Consider the following 23472-nt stretch of genomic DNA (forward strand, 5'->3'; position numbering starts at 1 on the left):
TGAACAATAGTGGATAATTTAACATCTGTTAGTATATAGAAATATCAATATCCTTTATTCTTAAAAACACAATAATTTAACTACATAAGTACTCATTTTAATACTTAATGACTCATGAGAGTCTTTACTAACTTACAAATATATCAAGTCCATAGATGTCACATTTGAAACCAGAAATAAATCACAACTATGTTGGGCTTCCTTTTAGTTTATTTGGACTTAAACCTATAAACAAAGAAGTGTATTTATATTCAGTTGTTCTTCAAGGGGCTAGTACTCCCAGATTTTGGAGGGAGGGCAAGTAAAACATTTATATTCTGCAATGTGATTGGCATTTTGGGGGCAGAACTAAGGGTTTGTTGCACATCCAGGAACTATCTCAAGTTCCCCACAAATTTCAAGTATCTTTCCCTCTGTCTTTCTCATTGGAAACTTTAGTAATATAGTTTCAGCCTAAAGAATAATTTATTTTTACATACAAACAAGATCCTGTAAGTTTTTAATCATACTGAATTTTCCATGATTCAACTTCCATGTAAATGCATTTTTATTGGAATTTTGCCAACTTCCATTCTCATTCACCACTTCAGAAAAATCACCTCAGCCATGACAAATCTGCACAATGCTTCTAAGTCAACAATTCTGGGATCAGAATTACATTCATGTTGATGTTATTTTTTTTCCTCCAGGGTTATCATTGGGACTCACTGCCTGCACTAAGAATCCACTGCTCCTGGAGGCCATTTTTTCCATTTTACTGGATGGGACAGAGGTAATTGAGAGAGGCGAGGAAGATAGAGAAAGGGAGAAAAAGACATCTGCAGACCTGCTTCACCATTTTCAAGCCTGGGGCTGGAACCCGGATCCTTGCATGGGTCCTTGCACTTCGTACTATGTGTGCTTAACCCAGTGAGCTACTGCCCAGCCCCCCTGGTCAAGTACACTCTTATGTCTTTATTATACTCACAACTGAGCAGTTACATATTGGAATATATAGGGTTGTATAGTTACTTTATGATTATCTTTTATCTCAATTATACCAATGCATTAATAATTTTGATTATAATATACTTATATATGCATTTATCCATATATTTCATTTTAGGAAAGTAAGAGTAGGCAAAATATTTTATGAAGATGAATCATTGGATCTGATAAGAATGTAAACCACAGAATAATAATACTATGTCAAGCTTGGTATAATTCCAACATTCCTTGATCATGTGAATAAACCTTCAATTTGGCTAGCCCTAATGATTAACAAGTCTTTGCCTCTACTGTTTGAAAATATTGCAGTGAAATAGAGCAATGAGTGTAGCTGCTAAAGTAATACTTTCCATAAAAATACACAGTCTGACAAGAAAAACGTGTGAGCATTAGGAATTGTTTCTGCACTGATGCCTTCTACAAGTTAGTACAGAGGGACATAGAAATACAGAAGGTTGACCAGAAACCTCATATCCATCTCCTCCCAATAGGCTATACTACTGTCCTCACACAAGACCGTGCCCTTGTCACCTCCTTGGGCTGAGGATCACACATGCTTGTGATACAATGCCTCTGCTTTTCTTTCAGAAAAGTTCATTAAAGAAAATATATTACCATCACCCAAAAAGAAAGACACCCTGCAGCATAGAGAAGACCTTTACACAACAAACTTCAAAGGACTAATAACCAAAATACATTTAAAAAAAGCAACCCTATCAGAAAATGAGGCCAGAATGTGGAAGAGATCCAGAATGCCAACAGATCTATGAGAGGGTGCTCAAAGTCACTGAATCATCACAGAAATGCAAATAAAGACAAAAATGATACCACTTGACACCTGTGATAATGTCATTCATTGAAAAGGACAGAAACGGGGGCCAGGTAGTAGCACAACAGGTTAAGCACACATGGCACAAAGCACAAGAACTGGCTTAAGAATCCCTGTTGGAGCCCTGACTCCTCACCTGCCCGGGGGGGAGGGGGCGGTGAAGCAGGTCTGCAGGTGTCTGTCTTTCTCTCCCCCTCTGTCTTCCTGTCCTCTCTTGATTTCTCTCTGTCCTATCCAACAATGACGACAGCAATAACAGCAATAATAATGACAACAATAAACAACAAGGGCAACAAAAGGGAAAAAAAACAGCCTCCAGGAGCAGTGGATTTGTAGTGCAAGCACCAAGCTGCAACAATAACCCTGGAGGAAAAAAAATAAAAGGACAGAAACCACAAATGTTGGAGAGCACAAAGTGAAACATGTATAGGACACAGTGTATTGCATCAAAGCAAAAGACTCTGAGGATGGAGGGAGGAAAAAGAAGAAAACTTTGGGGGCCTGGTACATAATGTAATTGTATGCATATGTCAATTACTATACTGTAAAGCATTAACCCCCTGAATAATTTTTTTTCTGAAAACCAAAAAAAGAAAATACACAATGACCAAAAGTGCAATTGTCTCAAATGTGGACTAAAATGAATGCATTTCCTACCCAAACATCTGCATTTCCCTCTGCAAACATCTCTTTAGTAAAGTTGTCATTCAAAAACGAACACTTTCTATTCAATATTTGCTTACAGATGACATAACTATACTTGCATTTCTCTGGAGAAATCAATCTCTTCTCACTGAGGAATAATCATTATCCCCACCTTCAGTTTGTGAAAATGTATTGAAGTCCAGGAACTTCACCATTTCTCCACATAACTAACTGTAAGTTCGCAGCACAGTCACCTTATCCCTTCTATTTGACAAGCCACCTGTTACTCTTCCCTCAACATTTTAAGTTCCCATGGGGTAGTGATTTTTGAAATCCTGTATATTTGCACATATTAAACTCTCAAACAAAAATTCTGAGGAAATATTGATGAAAAAAGAATGTAGACAAACCTTTTTGGATTGACTGCGGAACTGAAACTACTGGAAAGGGCTAAGGGAAGAACTGAGCTACAAGGGTAAAAGAGGTCCAGTGGAATTTGGTGGGGAGATTACTGGTAGTTTGAGGGTGAGTGTGGTGTAATAACATTTTGAAGAGATGAAATTGTACTTCTAAAAAAATTTAACATCTTAAAATCCAAGGTTACCTCAAAAAGTAGAAAAAATAAATTTACATGCATTCCATATAGTAAATATATCCCTTATGTTCAAATGACCAAGAACCAGAAAACATCTGATCACACATAAAGTATTAAATAATGCAGGGACCTAGGTTTGAGCCCCCGGTCCCCACCTGCAGGGGGAAAGCTGTCCGAGTGGTGGAGCAGGGCTGCAGATGTCTCTCTGTCTCTCTCCCTCTCTATCACTCCTCCTTCCTCTTGATTTATGGCCATCTCTACTCAGTAAAAAATGAAATAAAAAAAATATTAAAGAGAAAAAAATGTGTAGGGGGTAGCTCAAGAGATTTGCATGACTGAGGTCCAGAACACTTGGGTTCAACTGTAAGTACCAAAATAAACCCAGAACCGATACTTTGGCTTTTCTGATTCTTTTTCGTACGAAAATTAAAAAAAAAAAAAAACTTTTTAAAAAACTAAAATTTGGCTCATAAAGCAAAACAAGTGCAAGACTGAGAAAAACCAATGAGAAAACTGTACATTAGTAAGATATTAAACTTAAAAACAGTTTACTTATTAAGAAATTTAAGTAATATGTTAGAAAGTAATTATTCACAAGTTATAAAAATTTCAAAGATTACTGTAAGATCAGATAAATTATTTGAATAAATGTAAATATATGTGTACATATAAACATTTAGAGTCTAACTCATGAGTCTGTGAAAATAAGAAGTCATTTACAACTTATATAGGAAGAAAAAACTTATCAGCAAATACCTTTTACAAGTAAACCTTTTATCTTTTCTTTATTCAATACATACACAATACCAAATTACCATTTTTTTAAAATTTGTCTCTAAAAAAATAAACATGTAAAACATTAAAGGGTTTCAGAATCAGTATAGTTTAATTTTGAGTTTCTCATATTAAACAGTTTAGCTTCATGATTTCAGTGACTATCCTATCTCTGTGTAATAAAAGTTGGTACTTGAGGTGAGGAGAACATGATGTTAAATCTTGGTAACTCCAAAATTTAAAATAAATTCTGCCATTTTCCCTTTGAAGAAAGAAAATGGCACAGCAATAGAACTTGGTTCTAGAAGGTTCTTACCCGCAGGGCTTCGATGACAAGGTCTCTGGCCTCCAGTTCCCCTTCCATAACACTGAGGAGCATTCGGAGTTCTGATTTACTAAGGGTGTCCACATCAAACTCTTTTTTCTGTAAAACAAGTTTAAAATAATGAAAAAAGATGGAAATAATACATCCATTCAAAAGGTATGCAATGGATCATTTTTATTCCTGTTACTCCACAAACCCAAGAGATAATGTGGTCTTATACAATAGCAGGCAATCTCTGCCCTGATTTTTCAGGAGAGACAAGAACCACTAATATCAATTTCCCAATTCTCCCTTTTGAGGAGCTTTATTTCCCCAGTCTTCCTGCACACCTGGATTCAGAATTTCTTCATATTTCACCACACAAATTTAAAGTCCCTGGAGTTAAAAAAAAAAAAAAAAAAAGGCCGGGGTATGGTGGGGAGGAGTTTTAAGGGTAACAAGGAAAGCAGGAATGTCTTCATAGAAGAGACCCAAATGTAAAGGCTCCTGGAAAGTTGTTATAAAACCCAGGACATCCAATAATAACAGGTCATGTTTATAGAACACTCTGCAGTAAAGGCCACCAACTGGCAGCCAATAGTTAAATCTGGCCAGCAGATGTGGGTTCCTTAGACCCAAAATATTTTATTTTAATTCAACCGCTATTAAAAACTCTGAAGATGTCACCAACAATTCCAGATTATTGGCTTCCCTTCAAATATTCAGATGACTGGGTAACTGTAGATTCATATTCCCATAAAGCAGTAACTTGCTGAGTCAAGTAGCAGCTGCCCCTCTGGAACAAAATGCTTTCTACTTGGTGTGTACACACACACACACACACACACACACACACACACACACACACTTGTGCACAATGTACAGGCATATGGGCTTTTTAGAAGTCCTGGTTATCACACACATTTAATCATCTAATTTGATGGTCAGAAGAGTCTAGAACTTCTGCTATATAGTTATCAACTACTTCCTTATGCACGCCCCTGTTAGTCATTCTATCAATCAGCCTTGATAATTCAATCAAAGAATCAAAACTATGTACACCCCTTTCCTGACTGACAAAACTGAGATAAACTCTAGAATAAAGGTATAAAAATATTGACTGAGGTTTATCACTTTAATGATGTGACCTTACAGATATCTTTGTACTGATAAAGATTCCAGAGCCCTTGCTGGTCAGCAGAGATATACAATGGAACCATTTAGATCTATCACTTTATTAGCATATTATCACTGGAGTCATAAAACATGACTCTAAGAATGTTATCCATATGGACAAAACAGGATTATGTAGTGCCACTGAATGGTTCTCAAGTACTTGTACCTAACATTATGAAGCCATGCATGGCTTCTCCTGGAAAATCCCTAAGTATGTATAAACTGCTACTGCATTATCTCTCCTCAGTATAAATCCAGATTCTCCTTTGATACCCCTTTCTTAAGTTTTCTCTATAGTCAGTGCTGGCCAGACTAGCTTCTTAACTTATAGGTTGTTTTCTGTACAAAAGCTTTCTTTCTGTTCAACAGCTTCTGTGATTTTAGATGATAGCAGGGAGGTGAGATTGCAATAAGTGAGTCTTCTAGGGACTCCAATACAGCAGGAAACATGTGTATTAGAACCTTGGGGGGGTCATAATTTGCACCCATAATTCTCTCAGTCCCCTATCTTCTCCCCTACATTCCTTCCTTGGTTACTTCATCCAAGCTCACATTATAAAACCCACTTCCATACTGACTAATTATTTTGCCTCTATTTTGTGTCTAACATTGAATTTTTTTTTCTTCACATTAACTTTTACAAGCAGGTCTTCTAAAAATCACCTTGCGGATAAAGTTAAAAGACTGTTAATGTATTCACAGTAGATATGGATGAGTCATAATTTAAGCTCCCTCAGCATCATATGCCCTTTTGCTGCTGTTCTCTGTGGAGACAGTCATTTGACAAATCTAGTTACCATCAGAGGAGAGAATTGCACATTTATCCCCAAATGTTCCAGAACATCCAACCTCAGAAACCATTCCCCAGAACATTCCAGACCATTACTTCACATTAGCATTGCATCCAATGGTTTCCCAAGTATTCTCAAAGAACCAAATCTAATCTGTAAGATAGGATCATCTCTGCTTTTCAATTGAGAAACCACAACTCAAAGAAGTCAAATAAATGAGTCCCAATTACCCAACCAGGAAATTGTTCAAGTATTAACTGAGTATGATGACTTGTTAGCACCATTTCATCAGTCCAGTGATAATATTTTAAAGATGAAAATAGTGCGTTCTACCAATCAGCTAATGAGAACTAGTTTAGTACTATCCATCTAACCCCATACTAGTCTGTTGATGATACAAAAATAAACATAGCAGAGTCCACAGATGATTCCAGGAGTATTTAAACAGCTATAACCAGAACCAGTCACTTTTTAGTACCAAAGAAACTTACTGGAAGGAAATAACAATAGTCCAAAGAGAGAGAGACCAGAACTAGCTATATATATTTAAGAGGATCTTACTATTATAGTTATGTTAAGTACAGTATATTTGTTAAGTACAGTAGCTATCTGGAAAAATAAGGGATACCTTCTGAGATTATGGTAGCTCTCCTTAGGGAAGTAGGGCACAGAACATTAGTGGTAGAAATGGTGTGGAGCTATACCCCTATTATCTCATAATCTTGTAAATCACTAATAAAATGTAAAAACCAAATTTATAAGAATATAGATTAAAAAGAAAAGAAGACTGTAAACCTCATCGATTTAATTTGGTCTGGGGCCTATATTCAGTTTAGGAGCCTATGTGACCTCTGCATCCCTGTATCTGAGCTCACATTCTGTGGTCATGAATAGGAACATTCCAAGCTGCCCCAATAGCATCCCATCTTCCTCAGCTATAGCATAGAGTATGTTGTCCATCCTCCCTTTGGAGGATGGTACATTCTCTACCTTTGTTGATCCAAATCCAGGGCAAGGGCAAATTCCTAGGGGGGCCCACAAAAGGGTCTATTGTGTAGTTCCTGATAGAGATGACCAGTAACAATGGAGAGAGGGATTTATTCGAGGTCTAGGCCCATCATGTCTGTTTAGGAATCTCAGGACTCCCTGAATAGGGCCCCTGCTGATAGGGTGGCCTGATAGTGACTCAAGAGTCATCATTAAAGTATGCCAGTCTTTTGCCCTTTTTCAGCTTTTGTAGTCCTTCCTTTGCTAAGGTTAGCTTTAGAGTGAGTGAGAGAACTATAAAAGGAAGTAGGTGAGGAGGGTATCTAAGTCTAACTAGATACTATTTCATTAGTAACTTTATACTGACTCACTGCAGACTATTATGTACTTTTGCTTTCAGGTATCTATTTTGCCCTAATTTATGGATACATGTGAACATATGCTCTATCTCACAGGAGTTGGTCTATATCTAGGTTTTGGGACTTTGTTAGGAAGTGAACTGCCTGGAATGGAATTACAGAATACTATGAAAGGAAAGGTCTCACCCGAATAATGAGGCTGAAGACATTCCATGCCTGATGTCTCTGGACACTGTCTGAAGTGAAGCATGCTGAGGTGGTACTCATTGTGTTGATTATTAGGTTGGGATTGGTGGATGTAATATCATTTGGTATAAAGTGAGAGAAGCATGCAGGCAATTGAGTCACACCCTAGAGGTTTATACCCCTTTCCCATATTAGGGAGCTACTCTCTTCCCTGATCCAACTTTCTGTTCCTTTTCCAGCCATGACATCACCTCCCTAGACTATAACTTGGATCCACCTGCATATCAGATTTCAGGCTCAGGGAAAAAAAAAGTATAGCCACAGGCCCTTTGGAATATAACTAAAATATGCCCACTAACTTTCTACAAAATGGAGAACCCCCAACTCTTCATCTACACTATTCTAGCCTTTAAGTTCATGACTGTTCAACAATTTGTTTGGCTTTTTATGTTAACTATCTTTTCAGCCACCAGGCTCCAGATGCTACCATGATGCTAACCAGACTTCCCTGGACAGACAACCCCACCAATGTGTCCTGGAGCTCCGCTTCCCCAGAGCCCCATCCCACTAGGGAAAGAGAGAGGCATGGATCAACCTGTCAAGCTCCATGTTCAGCGGGGGAAGCAATTACAGAAGCCAGACCTTCCACCTGCTGTATCCCACAATGACCTTGGGTCCATACTCCCAGAAGGTTAAAGAATAGGAAAACTATCAGGGGAGTGGATGAGATACAGAGATCTGGTGGTGGGGATTGTGTGGAGTTGTACCCCTCTTATCGTATGGTTTTGTCAACGTTTCCTTTTTATAAATAAAAAAAGAAAGAAAAGAAGAGGCTAAAGATAAAAAGATAACAGAAAACTTTGATAACATGATTTATAATAAATATATATTTGGCTTTCTTCCTGGACCAAATCTAAGGAGCTAGCTGTCAGGAGAAATAATCATGTGATTAGAGAATTGGGACTCTCAGTCCCATACTCAATATAGATTCCACCTCCAATGCCCAATGATTCAATCAGTTAGCCCTATATAATGAAGCTGTCATAAAAACCCAATAGGGCAGGAGACTGGTGAACATGTGGAGAGACTGGAAGAGTCTGGTAAAAAGACTATCTTAATACCCTTAGCCAGTGGGATCTAGTGCTACCTCTAGGTAGACAGGGTCAGAAGTGAACTGTAGGATAGCCAAGCAGGATCCAGAGAGTTGCTTATTATATATGGAGGGATCGCCCTTCCCTGCAAGAAAAATTGGTTCTAGCCCCACTCTCCCTCATATCTATACTAGGTCAAAATGATGAAAAATTCATGAAAGTTGTATTTTACAATTTAACTTAGTTGTTTGCTATGAATAATAAACTGCAATATACAATTAGCCCTTGAAATAGGGTTTGAAGCACATGGGTCCACTGATACATGCTTTTTCCCCCCTACTATTGAGTTCCACATTCATGTTTCAAGAATTCAAGAAAATATTATGATAGTTGGCTAAGTCCACAGATGTAGAGCTGCAGATGTGAAATGCCCACTTCAAGTAATACTCCGATGCTTGACTTCTGGAATTGGCATTTCAAACTCCAAGGGCCAACTGTATCAAGGCTCTAATTCTGCTCCTTCATTATAGTGCTGTCACTTTAATATCTTATAACCCAATTGTTATCAAATTCACACATGTATAAAAGTCACCTGGAGAAGTTGTTGAGCTAAACTACTGCCTTGCAGACCTGGAGTTGCTGATGTATTATTGTCTGAGGTGGGGTGGTAAACTGGCCTAACAAATTCTTGCTAATATTGAAGAGCTTCACTTAGGAAAGCATGCTGATAGCTTTTTACAATATCCAATTTCTCATCTATATAAGAAAAATTCTAACATCTACCCTATGAAGTTCTTGTGAATATTAAACAAGAACATATAGATGAAATAAGTACTATGTAAAGGTAGGTGATTATTATTAAAGTTGAGAGTAACCAAATGTTTATTCAGGGAAAACTGGGATATTGGCTAAGAGTCAATTTCTTTGAAAATTCACCAGCCCACATCCAATGAACTCAATTTATTGATTATGATTGACTTTTTAATCCTGGCTTTTCCCACTGAGATGGGAGCATAAGCTTCCATTCTTATTTGCTTCAGAGGCTAGTGTTTTATTAATGCTGCTGCTGGTTGTTCTAAAGGTTTAAATTAATTGTATATTTTATTGCCCTTGTTTCCTTGAAGCTTTATAAGCAAAGCACTCCATTTTGAAAACTAATAAATTATGAACGACATTGCCAAGATCTGATTCACATTAGAGTCAGGAGAGCTTGCCCCAGTTCCATCATTACTGACATCACAACATGTGACCTATAACCAACACATATTTTTTTAATAGATCACCATCAATAAAAAAGGAAATTCATTAAGATAAAAAAATACTGCTACAAGAGTTCTTGCTAAGCCATAAACTGCATTATACAGATGGTTTTTGAACTCACAGTGCATCATCATTAACTATTCATTTATTTTGCCAATAGGGTTCTCACTGGGTGGGGCTCAGTGCCTGCACAGGCCCCATGGTAGACCTTTTTTTTTGTTTTTGTTTTTCACTTTCTATGTGATAGGACAGAGAAACTGAGAGAAAAAGACAGAATGGGAAACACTTGCAGCCCTGCCTCACCACTAGTGAAGCTTTCTCCCTGCAGATGGTGTCCAGGGACTTAACCCAGGTCCTTGAACATGATAATGTGTGTGTTCAACTACATGCATGGCCCAAACACATTATTTTAAATATGTACTGCGTATTTGCCTGCCTTTCCTCTACACCTTTGATCCAGCCTTCCTCTCTAAAAACACTACTTAATGGCCTTCCATAATAAAAAAAACTGAGTTAGTGAAATATTACAGCTCACTTGCATAGTGTGCTGCTTTGCCAGGACCTAGTTTCAAAGTCAGTCCCCACTGAATTGAAGGAAGTTCTGGTGTTGTGGTCTCTTTCACTCTCTCTCTCTCAAAAAATGATACTGAAAATACTATAATATATTTTTAAAAGTACTATAATATTTTCAATTTGTCATTCATCAATGCTTGGTGCTTCCATCCCCTATCCTGGCAAAACGGAATAAAGGAAAATATATGAAAACATGCTAGAGACATTTTACAAATAAAATCAAATATTTTGATTTTTTCATGTAAGGGAAGAATTCATAAGTAAAAATCCCAGTAAAACTATCACTGATTCATAAGAACTGACATTGCTGACCTAACCCACATAATGATATGTAGGCACTTACAGAAAAAGTATCTTAGATTAAGAGCAAAATAAATGTTTTATTTCTACAAACTGCAAATGATTTTACACAAAATATTATACATACTTTATGTAGACAAATTGATGACTGTAGGTAAGTATACAACCATGAAACCATTAGTAGAACATCATAAATTCTTCTTTGGGCCTCTACAGGACCTTGCCCTCAATGTGGAACAACAATGGTAGGGACTGCCCCACTCTCCGAAGGGAGGCTGGGTCAACCTACTCTGCCACTCAAGGAAGACTGGTCCTGAAATGAGTGTAGCCTAGAATGTTCCTAGCTGTGACCATGGAATGTAAGCTCATACCAACAATTACACAAGGTCCTATACTCAACATGAACATCTATGGTCCTTAGGTCAGATCAATGTGGCTTACAGCTAATAGTATTTATATACTTTTCCCATATTTGGGAGCTACTCTCTTCCCTGATTAAGCTTTCTAGTCCTATTCCCAACTCTGACACCATCTCCACATACAATATCTTTACCCCACCTGCATGTTAGCTGTCAGCCTCAGTTAAAAATTAGTAAAGTCATAGGCCCCTTGGAATATACCTAACATAGACCTCCTAGCTTTTTCCAGAATGGAGATCCTAAATTTCATCTGTTATATTCTTATCTTTAGGTTCCTAATTATTAAACAATTTGTTCTGCTTTATATCTTAATGCTTTTCAGCCACCAAGTTGTTGATGCTACCATGATGTCAACCTGACTTCCCTGGGTAGATGACCTCACCAATGCATCCTGGAAATCCATCTCTCCAGAGCCCTGCCCTACTAGGGAAAGATAAAAGCAGGCTGGGAGAATGAACCAACCTGCCAGTATCCATGTTCAATGGAGAAGTCAGACCTTCCATCTTCTGCACCCCATAAAGATCTTTGGTCCATACTCTCCCAGAGGGATGAAGAATAAGAAAGCTTCCAGGAGTCAGGCAGTAGTGCAGCGGGTTAGGTGCACATGGTGCAAAGTATAAGGGCCAGAGTAAGGATCCCAGTTCGAGCCCCTAAATCCCCACTTGCAGTGGAGTCTCTTCATGGGCAGTGAAGCAGGTCTGCAGGTGTCTATCTTTCTCTCCCCCTCTGTCTTCCCCTCCTATTTCTCTATTTCCTATCTAACAACAACATCAACAACAACAGTAATAACTACAACAATAAAAAACAACAAGGGCAACAAAAGGGAAAATAAATAAATATTTTAAAAAAGAATAGGAAAACTTCCAATGGAGGAGATGGAATATGGAAATCTGGTGGTGGGAACTGTGTGGAACTGTACCCCACTTATCCAAGGGACTTGTTGATCATTATTAAATCAATAAAAACATAATATTTTCGAGAGAGAGAGGGAGAGAGGAGAGAGTGTGTGTGTGTTTGTGTGTGTGTGTGAGAAAGAGGAAAACCAACCCTAAATTTTTATTGTTCAACACAGTTGTCTTCAACAGTACCAGATTACTTAGGGGGAAAATATAAGTTATGAAGGCAATTTTTAGGCATTTTACCAAACAGGCTTAATTGAAGCATGGAGAAGACAAAAATAGAAACTAGCTGAAATAACTCATCTTAAATTTCCAGGATTGAACATAGATCATCAATGAACCCCAATCTCCTCCCACATGCCTAAAATCTTTTGTCATTCTACTGCTTCTAGTAGACTTTTTTTTCCCTCTTAGTTTTAGGCCAAGAGTAAGAGAGACATGTAAAGGAGGTGATGAACCAGAGCACCACTCACAGAACACCTCTTGGCATGTACAGTACCCTTATGTGGTGCCAAGGATTCAAACCTGAGTTCTAGTGCAGGGTGAAATATGTGTTCTATTGGGTTAGTTATCTCCCATCCCTAAACATGTAGATTTTTGTGGGGACTTAAATGTAGTTAGAAATGAATGGGGCAGAAAACCTCTACCAATACCCTCTAAGAATTAATGGAGTCAGTACATTTGGGATTAGCAAAAAGCTTTTAGGAGATGTTGTAAGCACCAATGGCAAAGATAGCCCCTTCAGTTCTTCACAAATATCTGATATGAATTCAATGACCAGATACATTCCCTGGCTCACCACCAACTGCATCTACTCCAGTTTTAAAAATCCTGGACTTGTGCCTATACTTGATCACTAAGGTTATCACACAGGAGGGAGGTGGGGCACCTGGAAATGGGGCATCTGGGTGTTCTTCATTCCTTCGGATCTCTGGTGTGTCAGTAATAAAAATGAGATTGTTTAGTAAGTGACTTTTAAAATTTTATCTAGCCCCCAAATGTCCTAATTTCAAATGCCATCAGAGTAACTTTATTACTGAGTTGAGGATATTTAGGTCATTCTCTGAAGCCTTTGAGTAATATTTGAGGAAAACTAATTTAGCTCTTTGCTCAAAAGTTAGAGTTATATTTTCCTCCCAGCATAACATTGTGTGCCAGTAATTAATAATACATCTACCACTGTCTATGTAAGAATGATTTGTGCTTTAAGAATGAATAAGAAAGACTTTACATTTGGGAAAAGTAATGAAACTACTCTTGAAATTTCAAGTATAAAAATATTTCTTAATAGATCTCTTTATTTGGGGAAATAATTGATTTAAACACTGTTGTCATAGTATAATTTCACATATTTCATGATATGTCAGAACTTCCACTAACTTAACCTCCTCTTCTACTACAGTAGATTGAATCTCCAAACCCTTTTTCAGTTCTCTCCTGCTTCCCTCCTTTAAAGTCCTTCTAGCTTCTGAACGTTATCAAGCTAAATAAAGTATTTCCCATTTTGTTGTTTGCTAAGACCTATGAGACATGTCAAGTGTTATTTTCCTGTTTCCTTCTGGCTCTATCTCAATGTGATGTCTTCAAATTCCATCCAAATTGTAACAAAAGAATATGTTGTCATTACTTATCTGAGTACTATTCTATTGTGTGTATTTATGTACCATAATGTCTTTAACAACTCACCTGTCGTCAAACATTTGGGATGCTACCCACATTATAAATAGTGCTGCAATGAATATAGGCATGCATAGATCTCTTCAGATGGGTGCTTTTGAGTACTTTGAAGAGATCTCTGAGAGGAATTACCATATCCTCTGGTAGGTCCAGTTTTAATATTTTGAGGAATTGCCAGTTTGTTTTTCACAGAGGGTGGACCAATTTATATTCCTACCAGTGATGGAACAGTTGGCCCCCCTTTATTTATTTTTTTAAACCACACTCTTGCCAGTACTTATTCCAGTCTTTCTCCAATAATTCATCTAAAATTTATCTTCAGGACATATCTCAAATTCTGTTGTCACACATATTTGCAAATTTCAGAAATCACTCATCCTCTCAGATTAGTCTTAAAATATTGTTATGTTTCTCTATTTGATAATTAATCATACCTTGCCATATTGCTAAGTGTCTTATATTAGTCTTGCTTTTTTATTTTTGCTATTTTCTCACCCTTACTAGATGTTTCAGTACAGCAAAAGTATGGCATGTTTACAATTTACCTACCATCTTTGCCCCCTCCATTTTTTGGCATAAAAAACATTTTTCATTCACTATGAAAACATAAAGGGTATAAATGACAAATAGAAGATAAACCAGTCTTAGATATAATGTAATAGCCCACTAAAACCATTTAAAGTAATTTAAGTCAAGACAGTTTAGTGTGTGCCTATAAAATAATAGACTGGCAATCCAAGGGACTGGTTCAATGTACAAATACAGGACTTGCATGAAAGGGGTTTCAAGCAACACATATGCCAGAATGATGCTCTTGGTTCATTCTCTCTAAGCACATAAATGCTTTTTTTTTTCTTTATCTGTCACGAGGGTTATAGCTGGGAATCTGTGCCTACACAACTCCACTATTCCTAATGGGCATTTTTTTCTCTTTCCTCAAAAAGTGTCGGTGTGTGTGTGTGTGTGGGGGGGTAGACAAAGAAAAGGGAAGGAGAGGGAGAGGCTCTAGGTGGCAGAGAAACTACAGCACTGCACAACTGTTTATGAAACATCTCCCTTGCAGGAACGCTCATGTGTTGACCTTGGGTTCCAAGCCAGACCCCCATACAAGGTAGCATGTACTCTCTACCAGGTGAGGCATCTTTCTGGAAAAAAAATTAAGCAAAATGCTGAGATCATGGAATCACTTTTCCATGGTCATGTACTTCAACACAATCATAGGACCTAGGATCTTTTATAAAAGACAACCAACCAACACCAAGTGTTCTAGGAGGAGATAAAAATTAGTTTCTGACAAGCAAAGTGTCAGGAAGGAATTATTATATGCAATGAATTTTTAATAATGAGAGAAATGGAATGAAAATCAGGAAAGAGGTCAGGTAGGGGTGGCTATCTCTGGTAGTTAAGTGCAGCTACCTCTCTTTTCCTCCCTTCAGATGTCCTCTCAATTTCTACTTCCTATGTGGGAAAAAAGGAAAAAGGACCACATCTCAAATCAATGTTTATTTCTATACTAGCTCAGCTTTTCAATGTTACATCAGCTCTATACACAGATTATCTCCATATGCAAGCTGGCATCCAGATCCAGTAACTGTCCTTAAAGAAACTTATAATGCATTGAGGAATATCATCCCCATTATCTGTAGGTGGTAAATGTCAGCATGCTGACTTTTAAGTGAAGAGTCTGAGACCTGAATGAATAAATGATTTTCCTACAGATGCAGAGTTGCCTATAGAAGAACTCAGGTCTTTGGAATTATTTTTGTTGCCTTTCCAAGGAACTAGAGAAACCAGATAAATCATTTATGAAAGTATTCATCCCAAGGCCAGAGAGATGGCTCAGTAAGTGAGGTACCTGCATTGCCATGTGTATGAACCAGATTTGAGCCCTGTCACCACATGGGAGGTGCTATGTCTACAAAGGAAGCTCTGGAGCTGTGGTGTCTTCCTATACCCTCTATCTCTATCTGAATGAAAAAAAAAATGGCACAGAGTGGCCAACCTGCAAATGTGTGAAGCCCAGGTTGGGGGGGGGGGGGGGATAAACTTATCCACTCCACACAGCATAATTAACTTGGTCATACTTATCTACTGTTATAACAATAAAATTTAAAAAATTATAACTTTTAAAGTTTCCCTCAACATAGTTGATTGTTTACTAACAATTTATTCCTAGTGAGAATTTTGTTCTAAAATCAGAATTTCTACATGAATGACTTACTATGCAGAGTATTAATAATATGCTTGTCATTTCTGTATGTTAGTCATAACACATTGAACTAATTTTTTTAGAACTCATTAGATAACATCCTTTTCATAAATGTTCACTTCTTTAACTAGTCATCAAAGACAAAAGACAATTTGTCTTTTCCACCTTATGTAAGTTTTCCAGAGGCATTCCAATAGAGATGTACACAACCGAATCATTCCAATAGAGTCTCCTAAAATATTCAGATGTGTTTAGGTGGCAAAGTGTGTGTTTGAGGAAGGGAGAGAGGCTGTCTGTTCTCCCTAAGCACATACAAAGTTGAATTCTAATGGCAAAGGAAATAGCTGATAGGCTGCAGAACTCAAGTCTGAGGCTCCTAGTTCAATCCCTCTTGTTCTTCTAGCGTTTGCCAGTTCAATCCCTGATGCTGTGTATTATCAAAGCAATGCTCTGGCTTTTCCCTCTCCCCTCCCCCCTGACACACATATTCTCTCATATAAAATATGTCTTAAAAATTATGCCATAAATTAAGTTGACCTCTATTCCCACATTTCTGAACATTTGTATACTCTTCTAGAGTCTTCTCTAACTTTATTCCTGCCCAATCTTTTCTTTTATTCTCTTTCCCTGTTTCTAAACTTCCCTGCTTTTATTCTTGACCCCTTTTATTATCCCTTCAACATCCCAATGGGTAATTTGGCCTTGACCTTATTATTGGAAACTTTTAGGCTAAATGGGAGTGCAGTTATCATTCCACCAACACATTCTCAACTTTAATCATTCTTCTGAAGAGCAAAATGATCTAAAGTGAAAAACAACTGTGTTGGAAATTCAATTAAGATTTTTTTAATCTGCTAAGTATCTTAAATAACATTAAGAAAAACAGCTTGTCAAAGGGCACTCTGAAAATGGAAATGAAAAGAATCAGGATCAATATTCTGAAATAAAATCTAAAATGTTTTTTATGTTAATTATTACAAATCACACTCCATTATTTTCATTCCAATATGGTAATACACAAACTAATATTTCAAATTAGCTAATCAATATTAAGTATTAAGACACAGATTCTTGGCGAGTATTCATTTTCTATTTTTAAAAGATTATTTTATTTATTTATTGAGTGGAGACTTTAGGAAGGGAGGAAATAAACAGAGAGAGAAAGAGACACCTGCAGCACTGCTTCACCATTCTTGCAGATGGGGACCAGGATCCTTGAACACGGTAACATGCACTCAATCACATGGTAATATGCACTCAATCAAGTATGTTACTAACCATTCCCAAATATTCATTTTCTTCATTCAATAAATAGTGGTCAAACAGGTACCATGTGCTTGACCTTGTGATAAATAATCTTTGCTTTTTTCACAAACAAAAACTCAAACATCTGTTTTTGAAGAAAGGAGATTCTCTCACTCATAGCCTTGTTGTTTGCATGATCAACAGCAGATATTTGCAAATGGCTAAGTACTAAGTCTACAAAACATTTTTCTCACTTCATAAAAGCTACTCAGAATATAAGATATAAAAGCAGCTGACAATCCAGCCTAGGCATGGATTCACCGAGACAGGAGAAATGTTTTCCTCTCAACAAAACTGTTCCTGTGAGAAACAGATTTAACAGTCATACCAACAATAGCTTGAAGAAAAAAAAAAAACAGGGGGGGTGCCAACAGAAAAAAAATAACTTGTTCTTTCTTTAAAAAAAACAAACAAAATCATTACACTGAAAGCAGTTATATTAAGTTTTAGGATTATATTTAAATCTATTTCCTTAAGTTCTAAGCTAATTTTTAAAGCACCTTGTGAAGAGTGAAAGTGAAATCTCTTATTTTCACTTTTGAAAGTCCCTCAGAGATGTCACAGGCTACCTCTCAAGGAATTGAGAGCAGTTTCCTTGAACACAGTTTCCTGCAGTCATCCTGTCCATACCCTTCTTGCATTTCAAGATCCAGGTCAAAGGCCATCTTTCTGTGTGGTATGTTTCCAAACCCTTCACTAGAAATCTCCTTCATGAAATCCCTCCTCAGAGTCCAAATGCAAGTTTCTTCTGTCTCTTAGTCCCTAACTTGACTTGTTGGTGTGGTTTCTTTTTATCATTTATTTGGAGGGCTAATAGTTTATAGTACAATTATCAACACATGGGTAACAACTTCTCATGATAGGTGTCTGAAAAAAAAAAATTGCTCCTGTTGGTGTGGTTTTACCATTAGAATGTATTATCTCAGTGTTGTAAAGATGTTACTCATGATGCCTTTAATTAGGGAGGTGTGGTAATGTGTATTAAATCTAAATTATTTCCAACTTTAAAATTATGAGGCAAAACATTCAATATTCAGTAACTGTCATATAACTCCCATTTTGTAGATTTTTTTTTTTTAATTAAAGGACAGGTAGGTTGGCTAAGGCTTTTTTCACTGCATGTACATTCAATTTTGTCATCTGGAGACAAAAAAAAAAAAAAAAGAGATGCCGTTAGTTAATTTTTTTTTAACACCAATGCTGTCCATTTTTAACAAAATCATTTTCCAAGGTTTTTCCAGTCATTGTTGCCATGATATCACAGTTTCTATCTACATTTTACATTTTAGCTACTCCAAGAAGGTCCAGAATTACAAGATTGTTGATTGGCTTCCCAAGCATGGCTCCAAAAAGATCTCCATTTTCCCTTCCCTCCTATGTCCTTCAGTGACAATCAAATCAAATCAAATAAAAATTGTTTTCCATACTGCCTCATCCCTTATTATTTTCAAAACAGAAACAACAATATAGCCCATAAAAGTCAACACATTTGGCTAAAGCATTGAAAATAACCCAGGTATTCAGCACAGTTCACAGCAAGACTATTAATATGATCCTTTTGAATACTATAGTTCTTCTTATCCAGCTTTACACTTGAAATGCTTTCAGGATTTAAACTGCTAAGAATAAGGATCACAAACTAAATTTGAAACACTCACTGAACATCATACTAAGCTGAAAACTATAAATTAAACTTGTTTCTAAGCAACAATCTAAATAGTCAAAACTTAGTGAAAACACTCACTTTCAAAAATAGCCCTCTGCTTTGGAGCCTTCATTTGGCTCACTTCTGCCAAATGTACATCCAAATATCCATAATACATAAACCAATTCTGAAAGCAGATCTTTTTAATGAAAAAAAAACTGCTAACTAAATTAGGGGGAAAAAAGTATATGCCAGCAGTTGCCAAAAATCTAGAAGTGTATATAAATGTCTTTGATTTTTAATATTAGGTAAGTACACTTACAATGTCACAATTCCTCAACCCAATTTTTCTTTAAAAAAAAAAAAACCCTTTAGGTAAATGATGAGAAAAGCCTACCTTATGTGAGAATGCCTAGTTTACTATATAAAAATAATCTAATTGTTATTAAAAAGTCAGGTTTAAAATTTATCTTAAATATCCTCATTGCATCTTTTTATATGCCAGACTCTATAGAAAAAATAAAGGAGGTTCACTTTCATGAGTTATGGAAGCCGATTCCCATTAACCAAGGTGAAGTGATCAAATTCCCACTTGCAAAAAAATTTCTTGGAAATTTTAAATAGTGCAAAGGAAACAATGCTCGTTTTAGCATAAAAATTTACCTACTGTCAGATATTCTGTTTACTATCTAAGGGAATTAAACTATAGGTCAAATACCACAAATCAGGTATTCGCTTTTGTTTTTCTCAGGTGATTAAAATAAAGAGCAGTGGAAAGAAGCTCATTCTAAGTCTACACACATACACAGCTCTTCTTCATCTCACTCACCCCCTCCCTTCAAATCTTTAGAGGAAGGCACCACAGTTATTTCAACTTCCCTGAAAGGCAGTGCCTTCATACCTCATAGGGAGTTCACTGTATGACGGGTGGGCAAGTTTTATTCGAAATTTCAAGAAAGCTCATCTTTCTTCTTGCAAAGAATTAATGATGTATTTTCCTAAAAGTTTCTAATTTAAAGGAGGAAAAAAAAAAAACACGTCAATTTTACAGTGAGAAAAAAAAAAATCGGCAGCCCTTTACCTCCTTTCCTTCTCTCTCCTGGTTTTTCTTCTAAAGCTCAACTTTAGTAGCTTCCTCCATATCTTCTCTCTCTCCCTCTCCGCTCTGTCTCCTGAAAGCCCTGCCTCCAAACAGTGAAGAATGGAGATTAAAACATTTTTCCCTGGCTCTTAACGGCTGCATCTGTCTTCCGTTGCTCCTGCACAGCCCCTGCCAGCCCTGGTCAAGTGAGGGAGGAGGGATGTCCTGCTCCTTTCACTCCATCCCTCCCGCAATCCCGAGGGAGCAGTAGGCTCGCGCCAGGGGTGGGAGAAGCTGCCTTTCTTTGCAGAGGGCTGCAGCTCCTGCAAGGCAGCTTCCCTAACCGTGCAAATGTTTCCATCCAGGAAATAAACGTGGGTCCAGATCGCCCCACAAGTGGAAACAATCAGTGAAATCTCCATGCACCGGGATATTCAGGGAGTTCAAGTGGCCGAGACCAAAGACAATGGAAGGCAGCTTAGTCCACTCCTGGACCCCAGCGCAACAGAAAACAATGTGTGGATACCAGGTGCGGGACCTCCACCTCGCCAGGGCATGGCCTCGGGAATGGAGGGCAACCTCTGGCGCTTCCAACAGCCATCACTCATCGAGTGACGAGGTGGCAGGCAGATGGGGACCCAAAACACCAGAGCTGGGAGGCAGCAGCAGTAGCGCCCACAGCTGGGCATTTGGGCCTTTCCTAAGGAGCCTCTGGCAGGAACACACACAAAATGGGCATCTCCACACCTGCTCCTCAATCACCCGCCTCCCTCGCTTCTTCCCCGGGGTCCGCAGAGAAGAGGCAGGCAAACCCCCCCCCCCCCACTGCGAATGTCCACAACCTCGTTGCGCAGCCAGAAGTGAACAATGGGGAGCGAGAGGGGACGGGGGGAGGTCAAGTTCACCAGAAAGCGCACCTCAGCCCTGGCCCCTGGTCCAAACCTACTGCACCCGAGGGAATGGGCGCAGCCAGCGCAGCGGACGCCGGCAAAGAGCCCCAAGAACCAGGTGACGCGGGGTGCTCCCCTCTGAGCCGGGCTGACACAGGGGGGCTCCACAGCCCGACGCCAGCCTTGCCCCCCTCCATCCGGCATCCAGCCTTAAGGGTGTCCTCCAAGCAAGAACACCCCAAGAAGGGAACAAGCACCACAGAGGAGCCCGGGTATGCGGAACACCCCGGCGGCACAGGTATTTTTTTTTCTTCTTCTTGCAGCCGGGACCCCAATCTGAGTCTACACTCTCCCCGCGCCCACCCGGGGTCTCGGTTACCGCCGGCTCCGCCGTGGCCCCCGCCGCGTCCTCCGGGGAGCGCGAGAAATCGGGCTCGCAGCTCGCGCCGTCTGTCGCCATCTTCCTGCACTAGCGGATCCGAATGCGAGCTCGGAGCCGCAGCTCGGGTCCAGCCCTCTCGGCGCGGGCGGTGCTTAACCCGCGCTGGTGGGAGACGCCGCGCTCGCAACCAGGCCTCCGCCCCTCTGCGCCGCCCCCCTCCGCTTTAACCCGCAGAGCGCCGGGGCGCCGCCGCGGATCCCCGCCCAGCGGTCCAACTAGCAGCAAGGACTGAGCAGGTTGAGGTGCCAAGGAAGCGGTGCCCAGGAGGTGGAAGAAAAGAGATTCCCTCCGCAAGGCCACCCCACGGAGCTGAGGGTGCACTGCACAGATCAAATGTCAAGGCTCCAGAATCTGAAGACTTTGTAAAATCTAGGGGAAAAAATAGTTCACTTCAGCCCTCTATAACCCACCATAATCACATAAGCCAACCTTTTTTCCTTTTCTCTTTTGTTTCTGTTTTTGCAAAAATTCTGCTAGGGCGTATTACCCTTCTGGTGTCTATATCTGACTTTGATTTATCCTCTGTTTGGTACATCAACTCCAGGTTAAATGTGTCCTCATAACCTTTTCTTAGGTTGTACTAAGCCACTCTGCCCATATGTTTCTATATATACATTCTCTTTTTCAAGAAAAGTTGAGCAGCCCTTTTTTGTTCTTTGGCCCCAGGTCTGAAATACAATCTGAAGTGCTGACCAAGAAATGCAATTACCATTGCTCTTAAAAAGGAAGCTGTCTAGTTTTAAGAGAATTTAAAAGGTTAAGGATTATCCCCGTGGAGACACAGATGTGTGTGCGCACCCGTGTGTGCGTGTGTGTGTGTGTGTGTGTGTGCGCGCGCGCGCACACACACACACACACACACACACACACACACTTAACATCGATGGTATGGGAATTATAGATCTCAGAAGACATTTCATGAGATGAATGAGGTCCAAACTCTTTTCTCCTCCCACATCTGATTCAGCTCCTACCCTATCCTGCCAATTCCCATGATGTGAAAATCTATCACCTTGTCAAGACCATATGGTATCGGCCTTCTTCCCAAATCACCAGATCCCAAAAATATGTTGAAAGCACAGAATCAAATGGTGGCATTCAAGTATTCAAGCTGTGCCTTGAAGATGTAAAATCAAACCCTACCAAATCCAGAACTTACAGGATGAATGAGTAGAATGTGCAGTCTGAAAGTTTAGAGATCAAAATGCTAAGTCCTTTCTCTCTCCCTCTCCCTCTCTTGCTCTTTGCTGACAGATAATGAGAGATTTTTGGTCATTTAACTGCTTCACTTTCAAAACTGAATCTAAATGTGACATTAATCAGAGCTGAGAAAGTAATTTCTGAAAAAACTTTGAAAGCACAACCAGATCAATAAATTAGTATGTTTTTAAAAGGCCCATCCCCAATGAAGTCTACATCGAAAAAGAATTTTCACCTGAAACCCTGGGGTTAAGGTCAATGATTTAGAAATCACCTCCAGTTTTCTCAATAAACACAGATGTGCTCTTTTTTTTTTTTTCTTGGACTTTACTTAGATATTCTCACATCTGTGGTTTCCACTGCTGTTCATGACACTACTTTTGCTTATCAAATATTCTCTTTGGCATTGCTCAACATTAGACTTACTAAACTCCTTGTTAAATGGATGAAAGGCATTTGACAGTAAACTTAGATGCTGAACTGATAGTGAAAACCTTTAGATTGGAATCAAAAGCATTCCTTGTTCTATTCAAAGTGCTTTTCACACATCACAGGCAATGAATTTCCTTGACACTGATGTTGAATTGCTAACCAAAAATTAACTGACTTTTCTTGAAAAGAACAAACAATAAGCTTCACTTGAGAGTTCAGAACTAGGAATAGGACAATATCTCTAGGAAGCAAGTCCTCTTAATTTTATATACACAGCTCAATTAAAGCAAATAATTATTAGAAAGAAATAGCTCCCATTCTATTTGCCTAAATACAATCAAAACAAAATTGCACCATAAAGGACTCAATTCCTGTGTGGTTTCTTCCCTCTCATCTCCACATTCTCTAAACTCCCA

General features: G+C 38.7%; 1 protein-coding gene across 3 annotated transcripts in view; it reads right to left on the reverse strand.

Annotated features, from left to right (window-relative positions):
• The window catches only part of CTTNBP2 (cortactin binding protein 2), a 186161-nt gene extending 164606 nt beyond the window's left edge, over positions 1–21555 (reverse strand). Inside the window, exons 1-2 of one of the 3 annotated variants that reach the window (XM_060196481.1) lie at positions 21362–21548; positions 4147–4254 (exon numbers count right to left, since the gene is read on the reverse strand). In XM_060196481.1, coding sequence (XP_060052464.1) covers positions 4147–4254; positions 21362–21442 — 189 coding nt within the window. In that variant the 5' untranslated portion in view covers positions 21443–21548. Of the gene's footprint in view, positions 1–4146; positions 4255–21361 lie in introns of all 3 variants that reach the window. The other 2 variants (XM_060196480.1, XM_060196482.1) reach the window with 2 other exon arrangements.
• Positions 21556–23472: the final 1917 nt, after the last annotated feature.

This window comes from Erinaceus europaeus, chromosome 8 (genome assembly GCF_950295315.1).
Source record: "Erinaceus europaeus chromosome 8, mEriEur2.1, whole genome shotgun sequence".
Lineage (NCBI taxonomy): Eukaryota > Metazoa > Chordata > Mammalia > Eulipotyphla > Erinaceidae > Erinaceus > Erinaceus europaeus.